The following is a 12,285-nucleotide window of genomic DNA, read 5'->3' as shown; positions in this document are numbered from 1 at the left end:
TGTGATGTAGATGAATTCAACGTGGCTGATAATTCTGTTATAATTAAAAATGAAAAAGAAAATGCGGTGCATGCATCACATGCCTGTCTGGAAAAGGAAAGTCGAGAGCCGCCAAGGGTCAGCCTCCGTGTAGAGATTGCCACAACTGCGATAAACACACTACTCCACAACATGGTACGCCAGCTCTTACATGTTCCCTACTGGCCATAAACCCCTTCATTATCCCTCTCCTTCTGCCACCCATCTTTCGCGCCTCAACTCTGTCATCTTAAACCGATTCATCTTTCCATCTTTGCCCCTAATGCTGTAGTTTACGTGTGTTCATGTGGTTGGCGTAGGGCACTTTGTATACGACCAAGGCATTTATACTGCTGGACAGCGACGGCAAGCGACTTGCTGCTCGGTACTTCACCACCGAGTGGCCGGGGCTGGAGAAGCAGCTCAGTTTCGAGAAGTCGCTCTTCACCAAGGCCCAGGCTCATCCTGCCGGTACCCTTCCTCACCACAGCACGCGCCATCGCACCTTCCCCTTGCTGGCCTCACCACTTACATGTTCTTCTTCACCCACGCAGCGGAGATCATCTTGCTGGACAACATCATCGGGGTACCGCCCCCTGCAAGGCCTGTGCGCCCTCTGAATGCTGGCTAACCGCGCTACGGCGTTGGTTGTGTGGCCACAGGTGTTCCGAACCGTGGCCGATGTCCACTTCTTCGTGATCGGAAGTCTCGAGGAGAACGAGCTCGTATTGTGGTCTGTGCTCACGACCTACATCGAAACCATTTCCCTCATACTCAAGTACGCCCTCCCCAACCCGACGCTCTGTAAGGCTTGTACACACAATGCGTCGTCTGAGCTCCAAACCACCCAACTACAGGAACCAAGTGGACAAGAGGACCCTCTCGGAAAACTTCGACTTCCTCCTGCTCGCCATGGACGAGCTGGTCGACGATGGGTACGAGTCAAGCGATGCCCTCAAGATCAATCGCGTTGTGTTTTGCTCATCCGAGGTCGGTCATCGACAATCAAACAATGTAGAGTCGTGATGGAGACCGAGCCGCAGGTGATCGCCGACCGAGTGTGCATGCGGACCCAGGGCCCCGACGGCAGGGGCGAGGACGCCATCATGGGCGTGCCCATGAAGACCATCAACAGCGCCAAGGACATGGTCGTCAAGGGCCTCGGCAACCTCAGGGCGCAAGGTGTCTAGAAGAAGTACGTATGTAGGCCTACACACGTACACCTTCACTCTGAGCGAGATATCTCTGGAAAGTCCAATGAACAGCCCGTCATGCGGGCATGAAGCAAAAGCGCTTCTACGCTAGCCAGAGAGAACTCTTCCAGTGCACCATCAACTCTTGGTTTCTTCGTCTTCTTGTGCGGCCGCTCACGCCACCGTCGAGTTTTCCACCACCGGCCACACCGCGCACGGCCCCACTCTCCGCTCAAGCGCAGACGAAGCTCGAGAAAATTCGTCGGTGGTGGTGGAATTGGTGACGTGCGCCACCTTAAAATGAGGGGGTGGGTCGTACAGGCCGCGACGCAGAAAAAGGCGCAAAGCAGGAAAGTTGTGCTTCCTCGCTACGAGATCTGAGGAGGGATCGTGCCATCTTCTTCTCCACCGTACAGCAGCACAGCGTTGAAGGTTCATCAGGAGGAGGAAAGTCGAACGCAGCAGAAAAAGCGGGAGAGCGCGCGTGAAAGCCCCATCGCGCTTCATCCCACCTCATCTTCTGCTTCTCCCTCCCTCCGGCATCAGCAGAAACGCGGTCAATTCGACCTCGACATTCAACATAAACCCACAGCATCAATCGTTATATGCTCACGCTAGATAGAAAGATATAGCATATCCATTCGAACAGCAAGATGAGCGATAGCGAAACCGATTCCGATCTTTACACATCGAGGGAGGACATGCCGCAGAGGACTTCCTCCGCCCCGCCCATCCTGGAGGTGCAGGAGCAGTCCCTGTTCGCCATGGGCAACAACTATGCCCGCCTGTTTGCTGGCGCGGCAGACATTCGTGCCGATGACGATTACATCCACTTCTACAACTCGCATCCCGACCCCAGCAAACTTCCGCCCCCTATCGAGAGGCAGGTCTTCGATTCGATTGAGGATGAGTTCGTACGTACTCCAGAGGCTCACTGCCCTCCCATTCAGGACAAACGCCGCCGCTTACACTCAATTTTGTCCATTCGCACAGCAATATTCACCAGGAATGAGCCCCCCCATGGCTAGGAACTTCCTGCCCTACCATCACGACGAGCGAGATGGAAGCCCGAGGTGGTCCAGGCCCATGCCGCACAGAGTGGCAAGCATTTCGTCGCTCGAGGACTACTCTCTGGACGAGACTTCCCTCATCCCAGATCTGAGCAGCGATTCCGAGAGCATCTCGTCTTCCGTTGACGACATCTCGTCGCTGGTGCACAACATGGCGCTCATGAATGGCCAGTCGATGGCGGAGAAGCTTGCCGAGCGATTCGCCGCCTCTCGCCTCTGGGAAGCAGAAAATCTCGGTACGCATTTCTCAATTTCTGAGAACTGGCCATCAGCACTGTGAGCGAGCTAGCGGCTCACCACTTCTCCTTGCCAGAAAACGGACGCTCCAGCCCCCTTGACGAGCCTTCGCCCCCGCCCAAGTCGCCCGTATCGAGCGGTGGCCTCCAGCCCCCTCCCGGTCTCAGCGTCTCTGCGGTCGAGCAGTCACTTGAATGACTTGGAGATCTCTGGCGACGTACCGCTGCAGAGGAGGAAAGAGGTACGCACGACTTGGCACGGAGTGCACTTGCATTCGCGTTTCACACGTGGGGCACTCCTGACCATACTCTTATCGTGCATCGTGTTCAGCCTCGCCGAGGAGCCCAAGTGGCTGCCCCTGCCGACTCCTCCACCATTCCGTGCCGCTACTACGCTCAGGGCTACTGCAGCAGGGGCGACAGGTGCAACTTCGCCCACGTCGACACGGAATCCACCGACGGTATGCACCCACAGTGTCCTGAGTGTGGCCATCGCTCTTACCAAGGAGCTTACACGCGTGCTGTCGATCACAGCTCCCTCTGGCGGTCCCTCGGCCATCTCGAGCAGCACACCCGCGAGGTCGGCTACTCCTCCCGCTACGCAGCCCGTGTCGGTCCCAGCTCCGGGCTCGGGAGGCAAAGGCGGCAAGAAGGGCAGCCAGTCGCAGACTCACAAGCGCAGGTCTTCCAACGGCGTCACTGCTGGTCAAACCGGCGGCAGTGGTGCTGCCAGCGGCGCTGGCGCGAGCGGCGCGGCGAACGCGCAGTCCTTCGTCATCGGCACCAACACCCTGGGTACGCGCAATCGCCTTTGTCGCTCTTGAAGCAAGGCTTCATGCTGAATCGCTCGTTCTCGCAGCTGGACGTTACACGAGCATCGACCAAGTGATCGGCCAGATCTATCCGATGTGCAAGGACCAGCACGGCTGCCGTTTCCTGCAGAAGAAGCTCGACGAGATGAACACCCAGACCGTAGACATCATCTTCAACGAGGTGTACCCGCACTTTGCCGAGCTGATGACCGGTAAGTCCGCATGCTGCGTGCCATCGTCGTGTGGTGACCACTAACCATTCGAACCAACAGATCCGTTCGGCAACTATCTGTGCCAAAAGCTGCTGGAGCACTGCCAAGAGAAGCAGCGTCTGCTGCTGATCGAAAGTGTGGCGAACGACCTTATCCGCATCTCGCAGAACATGCATGGCACTCGTGCCGTTCAGAAGATGATCGAGTGTTTGAAGAGCGGCGCGGAGGTAACCCATCAAATCACCGGCTCCTTCTCTCTTGCCCGTTCGCGTATTCACACGTCTTCTTCAATTCAGATTCGCCTCGTCACCCGTGGGCTCAAGGCCGCTGTCGTCCCGCTCATCAAGGACCTCAACGGTAACCACGTTGTGCAGCGCTGCCTCAACCACCTGAGCGCTCAGGACAACCAGTTCATCTACGACGCCGTCGCCGGTCACTGCGTTGAGGTGGCCACTCACCGCCACGGCTGCTGTGTGCTCCAGCGCTGCATCGACCACGCTTCGGAGGCCCAGAAGGTACTACTGCAAGACGATCATCGCGTGTCCTAGCGCTCGTGCTCAATTGTCTGATCGCCATATTGTTCGTCCCCTCTCTTGCAGCTGCAACTCGTGAACGAGATTACGGCGAACGGTCTTACGCTCGTGAAGGACCCCTACGGAAACTATGTTGTACAATACGTGCTGGACCTGCCCTACCCGCGCATGCTGGCGAACCTGATTCTGCAGTTCAAGACCCACCTCTCGGAGCTCTCGACGCAGAAGTTCAGCTCGAACGTTGTAGAAAAGGTACTTTGCAGCCCAAGCTTCGTTTTGCACACCGAATGCTGTGTTCCAGCTAACGTGCATCTTTCGTGGTAGTGCTTGAATGTTTGCGATCCGGTCACGAGGGCCTGGATGGTCAAGGAACTCACCGAGTCGGAGCACCTCAAGAGCTTGATTCAGGTTTCTCTCTTGTTGCCTCCTTTCACGTGCTTGACGCACACCTCAACTCACATCAATCCCACTATCGCAAACGACAGGATCCCTTCGGCAACTACGTGATCCAGACGGCGATGACGGTAGCTGAGCCTCCGCAGCACGCCAAGCTGGTGGAGGGCATCAAGCCCTTCCTGTTCGCCCTGAGGAACACGCCCTACGGCAAGAGGATACAGAACAAGATCATGAAGGACGGACCCGACCCGCAGCAAAGGCAGCGCTCGCCCGGAGGCCATTCCCACCCCGGTGCGGCAGCGCAGTCATTCCCGAGACGTGAGCTCTCTTCTCTCTTTTCCATGCTATTCGTGTTTTATATTTGTTTTCTCTCTTCACCTCCAGTCGAAGCTTATGCTAACGATCACCCCTCCTCTTTCTCTTTTTGATCAATAGGCAACAAGCACATGGTCTACTAGAGAGAGAGACTGCGAAGATTGGATCTGCGCAAGCTTATCATATCGATAACACCCCACTGTGCCTCGGCTCTCTTTTGCTCCGCTCTCCCATCGCAGCCTTCGTCACCGCTCATCTTCTCTCTCCGGTCCCTTCTTCTGCTTCTACGTCTTCGCTTCTCCGTTCCCATCACCACCACCATCATCACCGAGAGTGAGGGAGGTGGAAGAGGTGCAGATGGATCCTCGCAAGTCTCACCTCCTCCACCGCCCGCTCGCCATCACCTCCTCTCTCCGGGTTCGACACACACCTCCACCGCACACCCTCTCCGACTTCCATTCATATGTTTGGAAGGACATCGCCGACCTCTCCCGACCTCTTCATCTTCATCTTCAGCGCCGTCTCTTCAACTCGACCTCTTCATCATCTTCATCTTCATCTTCTCATCTCCAGTGCGCGTGTGTGTCTTTGTGCTTTTAGTTTATTTATTTCTCTCCGCTCGCTGCTGCTGCGGACAGGAGGAAGGAGGACGCAAGGGACTCCCCGTAACGTAACGTAAACAAAAACCTTAATTGTTGTGCTTTTATGTATAGCAAAAAAATCATCAATACCCCCCATTCAACTCTTGTGCAACTTCTTCATCAAGCTTGCTTCATCAAGTTTGTCTTCTTGTTCTTCCAGCTCCCACAAGGAAAACTTTAGGCAAAAAAGAAATGGTGAAAGAAACACAAAACAAGTAGTGTAGCTACAAGTACAAGAGAGATGGACGCAACACCAACAAGCGAGCTTGTCTTTGCAGGCGTGGAGGCTGGGTTCGTTTTGGGGTTCCTCTCTTTCGCACTGGGAAGAAAAGCAATAATAACATCTCTTCTTTCTTTCCCAATTCCCTTCAATCGAATCACTGTGTCGATCGCTTGCACACCACCAGGGGCACGTCGTTCTCGGTGGGTCTGGCCCGAGGCAGCGCCGAGTCCATCTTCGCGCGCGCCAACTTCCCCACAACCACCCCCGACGAGACCATCGGCCGCGTCGTACGCCGACCACACTCTCCTGCTCATAATTAGAGTTATAATAATAATAACAATAATTAATAACAATAAACAATCAGGTGGCTTGGCTGCGCGAGCAAAACGCGAAGACGCCGTTCCACGCACTGGGCATCGCCTCCTTCGGCCCCGTCGACCTCGACCGCGCAAGCCCCACGTACCAACACGCACACGCTGCCATCCCATTGCGTGTGTCGTGCTCATTGAGCGTGTTCCGTGTGTGTCGTGTGTCGTGTTGTTGATCGTGTACGCGTGCAGTTACGGCTACATCACCACCACGCCCAAGCCGGACTGGGGCAACGTGGACGTACTCAGCCGCTTCTCCGAATTCAATGTCCCCACGGTATTCACACCCGCTCGGCAGCCATCATCATCATCACCACCGTCTTCTTACTTTTTCATCACTTCGCGTGCCGAACGACTCACGATGGCCTCTACGCGATCAGGCGTTCGAAACGGACGTCAACGCGCCCGCCGTAGCGCACCTCGCCCAGTTTGGCCAGCCGTACTCTCTCACTCTCCCACCTCCACCCAACCTTTCTTGTACTCGACAGTTCGTTGATTCGTGTCGTGTCGTGTCGTTGGTCGTGTCGTGTCGTGTCCAGGTCGTGTGCGTATATTACTGTGGGCACGGGCGTGGGCGTGGGTATTGCCGTGGAGGGCAAGCCCGTGCACGGCCTGCTCCACCCCGAGATGGGCCACATCTTGTACGCGTGGCCAGTCCCCCCCTCCCCCCCGCTCGCGCTCTCCGTCGCATTCGTTCTTACAATCGGTGGACCACAGCGTGCGGATGGCCAAGGGCGACGACTTCGAGGGCACGTGCCCCTTCCACGGGGGCCTGCGTCGAGGGACTCGTGGCCAGGTATCTCACCACCCGGGAGCTGGTTTCCTTCTTTCTTTCTCGTCTCACTTTCTCTCTTTCGTTCTTTTTCTTCATTCTTGGTGTGTGTCGTGTGTCGTGTGTCGTGTGTCGTGTGTCGTGTGTCGTGTGTCGTGTGTCGTGTGTCGTGTGTCGTGTGTCGTGTGTCGTGTGGCGATCGCAGTCGTGCGTTGGCCAAGCGGTTCGGCGTGGAGCGGACGGATCTGTCGGACGTCGGTATGGACATACCACCCCTTAGCCCTTGGGGGGGGGAGGGGACGAAAGAACGAAAGCGAAAGCTGACCGGGGCTTGGTTGTTGGTCAGCTGACGACAGGGAGGAGTGGGACCACGTGGCCTACTACCTGGCCCAGCTCTGCGCGGCCCTCGTGCTGACCGTATCGCCGCACCGCATCGTCATGGGCGGCGGCATCATGCAGCGGGTACGCGACTGTGCCACCCTCCCCCCCACCAAACACTGGCTGGGACTAACGCGGCCCGCGGCGTATCGTATACAGCCCACCATTTTGCCGCTCGTGCACAAGCACGTGCTGGCACTGCTCAACGGCTACATCAAGGTGCCCGCCATCACGGGTACGATCCCTCCCCTCTTCACAATCTCTGTGCGTGTGCGTGTGCGTGTGCGTGTGCGTGTGCGTGTGCGTGTTTCTGTTTCTCATAGGGACGTGTTCCGGTGCGCGTACACAGAGTCAGGCATTGGCAACTACATCACGCTTTCGCCGTTCGGTGGCAACGCCGGCCTGGTGGGCGCCTGCGAGCTTGCTCGGCTGGCCCTGCCCACAACGCGTCTCCTGCGATGTGATCACTTCAAGCCAACGCTGGGGTTGTCCAACGAGAACACTAGCTCTTGGCAGCCAAGTCAAACACCTGCCCCAACGCGTAACGTTATGCACCGTTTTGCACATCGCAAAGTGTCTGGAGGTAGACAGCGATGTTGGGCGAGAAGAAGAACTTTATGCATAAAGTTCGGCACGAGCATGCGGACTTCCTCCTCTTCGCAGGAGCACTCGTCCTCTCTGCAGCACAGACAGAACTCTCCAGAAGACTTAAGAAACACGTCCACAGCGTCATCATCATCACCGAAGCTTCTGGTCCACATGAGTGTTCTGGAGTTGGTAGATCATAAATAATTCGCTATTACACCATTGGCGGCTCGCGCTACGGGCAGTCGTAGCCCATGTCGCTGGTGTTGTTGTTGGCAGCGCCGGAGGACGAGGTGCTGGGCGGGGTGGCGAGCATTTCCGCCAGCCAGCTCGTGGTCATGGGCGACAGCGGCGACACCGGCGGCGAGTTGATGCCCGACGACGAAGTGGTGGAGACTCCGCCGGCCGACCCTGCTCGCGACGAGGCCAGTGATGACGACGATGACGACGGCGTCGACGGCAAATCTTGCTGGGTCAACGACGACGTGGCTGTAGAAGAAGAAGAAGAAGATGATGATGATGAAGAAGAAGCGGCGTTGGAAGAGGGTTGTTGTTGCTGTTGTTGCGTGGCGGCGATGTCGGATTCGAGGCACGGGGTGAGGGTGAGCACGGGCACCGGGGCCGTGCTTCGGAGGTATTCGTGGATGAGTTCGTCCCACTCCTGCTTCTCCTGGTCCCGCAGCCGGTCCCGCAGTAGTTTGATCCGCTCCTCGTCTGTGCAGAAAGCCGATGATCAACAACCGTGCGCCGGTCATAGATAAAAAAAAATATATTTCAATATATATATTAATGTATGTATAAGAAAAAATAATGGTAATGTACCGTTCTGCGCATCGTACGAGTTGTTGTACACGAAGGACTTGTCGACGCCCACCATCTTCTCGATGGACGCGCACAGCCATTTCACCTGTGCGCACGCGGGGTGGGATTGGGGGGGGGGATTTAGACGGCGACGTTGCGGACCAACCCCCAGAGAGGCACACTGCTGTGCCCCGGTGGTGGCGGCGGCGGCGGCGGCGGCGGCGGCGTCGCACCTTGCCCTGGGCATCGAAGAAGAACTGCATCTGGTAGTCGAGGCTCACGATTTGGCCGTCCTTGCGCACCAGCTGGCCCGCCGTCTCCAGTATCGTCGTAGAGTTCGGCTCGTTACTGTGTATCGCGAGCGCAGCAGCAGCAGCAGCGGCCAAGGAATGTTAAGAACATTATCACACTACTGAACATAGTAAGAAGAAGAAGAAACACAACACGCACTTGTGGACAAAGAGCGGGATCATGCGCTTCTTGTAGCTTCGCGGGAGGAGGGCGACCAGCTTCTTGGTGTGACAGACCTCGTGCTGTGTGTGTGTGCGTGCGCGCGCGTGTGTGTGCGTGATTTGCCGGTCAGCCAGCCAGTCAATGCCACAGAGTGGAACTGGTACGTACTAGGGTGAATCCCGAGAGCGAGCAGTAGGCATCGCTGGCGGTCACCACCGTCGAATCCATGCTGACGAACTGCATCACCAGATACGGCTTCCTGTGTGCGCGTGTGCGGTGGTGCGTGTGCGGTGGTGTGTGCGTGTGCGGTGGTGCGTGTGTACGGTGATGTGGGCGTGGGTGTGCATAGCAGTGAGTAGGAGAGCAGCACATATCGTATGAAGCATGTGGCAGTGGGAAGACGAACCGCAGGTCGTTGACCACAAAGTGCGTCTTGTCGAAGTAGCATTCGTCAAAATAGGGGAAGTGGCGCTTGATGTCGCTGACCGAGTTGATCATATACGACGGCACGCCGAGGCCCGGCACGCCGCACGCCGGGCCCGGCTCCATCATCATCCGCATCGCCGCCGCCGCTGCCGCCGCCGCCGCCGCCGCCGGCTGCTGTTGCTGCTTCTGCTGCAGCTGCTGAAACCCGGCCGTCATCGAGAACACCGGCGGCGCGGCGTAGCCAGAGATGGTGCTCGACTGATCGCCAGCGCCCGGGTACAGCTGTTGGTGCTGTTGCTGTTGATGCATCTGCTGCCGTTGGTGCTGGTACTGTTGCAACAGGGTCGCTCGCTGGTGGTTGTGAAGAGCCGACGTCGACTGGCCGCCGCCGCCGCCGCCGCCGGACCCATAGGAAACAGCGGAGGCGGCGTTCTCGGTCGCAAGCGAGCGATCGAGAAAGTCCTGCAGCGGCATCTGCTGATGCGGCTGGTGGTGGGACAGGGCGAGCCGCGACGTCGTCGAAGTGGTCGCCGTCGGCAGCGGGTAGGCGTAGTAGCTATCGTACGACGATGACGACGACGACGAGGCAGACGAAGACGTTGGCGAAGATGATGACGACGACGGTGGTGACGTTGATGAGGGTTGCATTGTCGACGATGACGACGACAATGTCGACGCGTAGAAATTGGATCTTGCCGTCGGCATAGTCTGGACGCGCTGCTGCTGCTGCGGGTGTGGAGCCTGGACCTGGGCCAGGTTGGCCACGGTGCTGAAGAGCTGCTCGACCCGCTCGTCGTTGTCCTTAAGCCGGCGCTTCAGCTTGCGGTGCTTCGTGCGCAGGTGCTGATTGTCGTCTTCGAGCGAGGTGATCTTCTCCTTCATCTCGCGCACCGTCTGCGTGAGGAACGACAGCAGCAGGTCTGACGCATTGGCCGCCGTCGCACCACCACCACCGCCACTACCAACGCCACCGACGCTACTGCCGCGGGCCAGTGGCGAGCCCATGGCCCCATCCAAGCCCAGGCCCAGGCCGTAGCTAAGGTTCGTCGGCATCGGCTGCGCGTACGAAGGAGCGGGCGGCGGCGAGTGCATGAAGTGGTTGGTGCTGGCGGTGGTGCTGGTGCTGGCGACGGAGTGGTCGGGCGAGGAGGCGCCCGATGTGGCGCCGCTGGAGGAGAAGGAGGGTGCGGGAGCGCCCCCGGTTGGCAGCGGCTTGATGGCCGTCATGTTCGTGACACCTGAAACAAACGACAGCCTATGTTTGTGAGAAACGTACTGTGAGTGTCGTGTGTATGTGTGTGTGTGTGTTGTGTGTGGTGTGCGTGTGGTGTGTGTTGTGTGTGTGTGGTGCGCCATCTGCCACTACACAGAACCAACAGACTGTGTGGGCATCAGACAACCAGCCCCCAATCGCTACATCGATATAACGGGGGGCAGCTTGGCTCTAGGACGAGGAACGAGGAGCAGGCATGCCCAATGGGTGTGGGGGCAAGGCTCCCAGAGCTCCTCCAAACAGGGGAGTCGAACGTAGCGATATATATATATATTTATATATATAGAGGGGGGACATGCCTGGCGCTACGCGGCGTTGCTGTTTTGGTCGGCCCCGTCGTCGGTCCATGTAGAAGCACCGATGCGACCACCCGTGAGTTCGGCACCGTGTGCACGGCTCTTGTCTGTGCCATTTCACGGAGGAGGATGAAGATGTGAGATCGCAATCAAGTTTAAGAATTTGCACGGTAAAGGGTATAATACCCGTCGCAGGCAACCCTGGCTAATCGACACAACACGCACGCCATGTTTGATTGAGAATTTGATCAACAAACACCGAATCCTATTCGCAATTCAGGTGTCCGTTATTCCTCCTTTGGTCATGCTTACGTCATCCTGCCAAGAAAAGGAGAAAGAAATATCCGAAAATAAAAGAGCGAAATTTCGCTATTTTCTTCGTTCGGCCGAAAAACGAAGCTCTCAGAGCTTGGCGGGACTGCGGCCGGCAAGGTCCACGCCGCGTATGAGCGGTGCCACACTCTCCTCGTAGTAGAAGGGACGTCCGTTGACGTTGGTCTGCGGTGCGCTGGTGACCACCTTCAAGTTGTACATGGTGTGGGGAATGTGGTTAGTCAACACTGAGCTGATGGTGTCACCAAAGAGAGAGCGAAGGTCAACCTCGAAGTACTTCCGGTAGATGTCGCCGTCGTAGGCGCCGAAGGGCGCCTTGAGCACGTAGTCGGGAATGGCGAGGGCGTCGGTCAGCAGTACGGCGTCCTTGCGCACCTCGCGGCACAGTTTCAGGTGGCTCCTGCGCACCAGCGCTGCCTCCTCACCTGTTGTTATAGATTCAACCACGTCAGGCACGAAACCAAAAACGAAAACGAAGACGAAAACGAAAAAGAGCGAAGAACAAGAAAAGAATGGAAAGCGAAGGGCGAACGGTGGGCATACCTGTGATGTAGCCGTACTCGAGGAAGAGGGCGGCCTCGGCGTGGACTCGGTCGAGGGCGAAGAGGAGGCACAGCTTGTGCAGCGTCGGCGCGATACCGGCCTGGCCATCGGCGTTCGTGCGCTGCTGGCGCTGCTCTTCGACCACCTGGTGGAAGAAGTTCACCACAAAGTACCACGTGTGCACTCGGGAGCAGGAGACGAGGGCCATGAGGTTGTCGTTCCACGCCTCCTCCACGTCCTTCCCGGCCACCACGTCAGCCTGCCGAGGCATTAGTCGCTCGTCACTTGAGCGTGTGCGGTGGTGCGTGTGCGGCAGTGTGTGTGCGTGTGCGTACCTGGAGCTGTTGGGCGACGTGGGTGATCTGCTTTGCGGCGAGCCACCGGAGAGCGGTGACCAGGGAGGCGCTT

The 12,285-nt window shown here is 57.6% G+C and overlaps 4 protein-coding genes and 1 pseudogene across 4 annotated transcripts in view; 3 read left to right on the top strand and 2 right to left on the bottom strand.

Moving 5' to 3' along the window:
* Positions 1-171: 171 nt before the first annotated feature.
* ACA1_353600 (zetacop, subunit of COP-I complex, putative) lies at positions 172-1,208 on the top strand (the record flags this gene model as incomplete). Its single annotated transcript, XM_004334002.1, has 6 exons — positions 172-192; positions 339-489; positions 573-604; positions 681-796; positions 876-953; positions 1,037-1,208. 6 exons carry the CDS (start codon positions 172-174, stop codon positions 1,206-1,208), a joined length of 570 nt encoding a protein of 189 aa, XP_004334050.1.
* Positions 1,209-1,864: 656 nt separating this feature from the next.
* On the top strand, positions 1,865-4,928 carry ACA1_353590 (annotated as a pseudogene).
* A 739-nt stretch (positions 4,929-5,667) lies between these two features.
* On the top strand, positions 5,668-7,673 carry ACA1_353580 (ROK family protein, putative; the record flags this gene model as incomplete). Its single annotated transcript, XM_004334001.1, is given in 12 exon segments — positions 5,668-5,717; positions 5,834-5,936; positions 6,014-6,108; positions 6,210-6,294; positions 6,398-6,456; positions 6,557-6,658; positions 6,735-6,813; positions 6,995-7,047; positions 7,146-7,251; positions 7,327-7,402; positions 7,517-7,627; positions 7,642-7,673. The coding sequence occupies 12 exon segments, from the start codon at positions 5,668-5,670 to the stop codon at positions 7,671-7,673; spliced, it is 951 nt and encodes a 316-aa protein (XP_004334049.1).
* A 314-nt stretch (positions 7,674-7,987) lies between these two features.
* ACA1_353570 (uncharacterized protein) lies at positions 7,988-10,903 on the bottom strand (the record flags this gene model as incomplete). Its single annotated transcript, XM_004334000.1, has 7 exons — positions 7,988-8,466; positions 8,575-8,659; positions 8,787-8,901; positions 9,004-9,086; positions 9,175-9,265; positions 9,413-10,670; positions 10,891-10,903. 7 exons carry the CDS (start codon positions 10,901-10,903, stop codon positions 7,988-7,990), a joined length of 2,124 nt encoding a protein of 707 aa, XP_004334048.1.
* Positions 10,904-11,403: 500 nt separating this feature from the next.
* ACA1_353460 (acyl-CoA dehydrogenase, middle domain containing protein) overlaps positions 11,404-12,285 on the bottom strand; it is a gene marked incomplete at both ends in the record, with an annotated part of 3,755 nt that continues 2,873 nt past the window's right edge. The window contains 4 exons of the mRNA XM_004333999.1: positions 11,404-11,566; positions 11,612-11,759; positions 11,878-12,136; positions 12,213-12,239. Coding sequence (XP_004334047.1) covers positions 11,404-11,566; positions 11,612-11,759; positions 11,878-12,136; positions 12,213-12,239 — 597 coding nt within the window. The remainder of the gene's footprint in view (positions 11,567-11,611; positions 11,760-11,877; positions 12,137-12,212; positions 12,240-12,285) is intronic.

This window comes from Acanthamoeba castellanii, assembly GCF_000313135.1.
Source record: "Acanthamoeba castellanii str. Neff unplaced genomic scaffold scf7180000084717, whole genome shotgun sequence".
NCBI lineage: Eukaryota > Discosea > Longamoebia > Acanthamoebidae > Acanthamoeba > Acanthamoeba castellanii.
The sequence above is the reverse complement of the archived record's forward strand: the minus strand, read 5'-3'. Positions and strand labels throughout refer to the sequence as shown.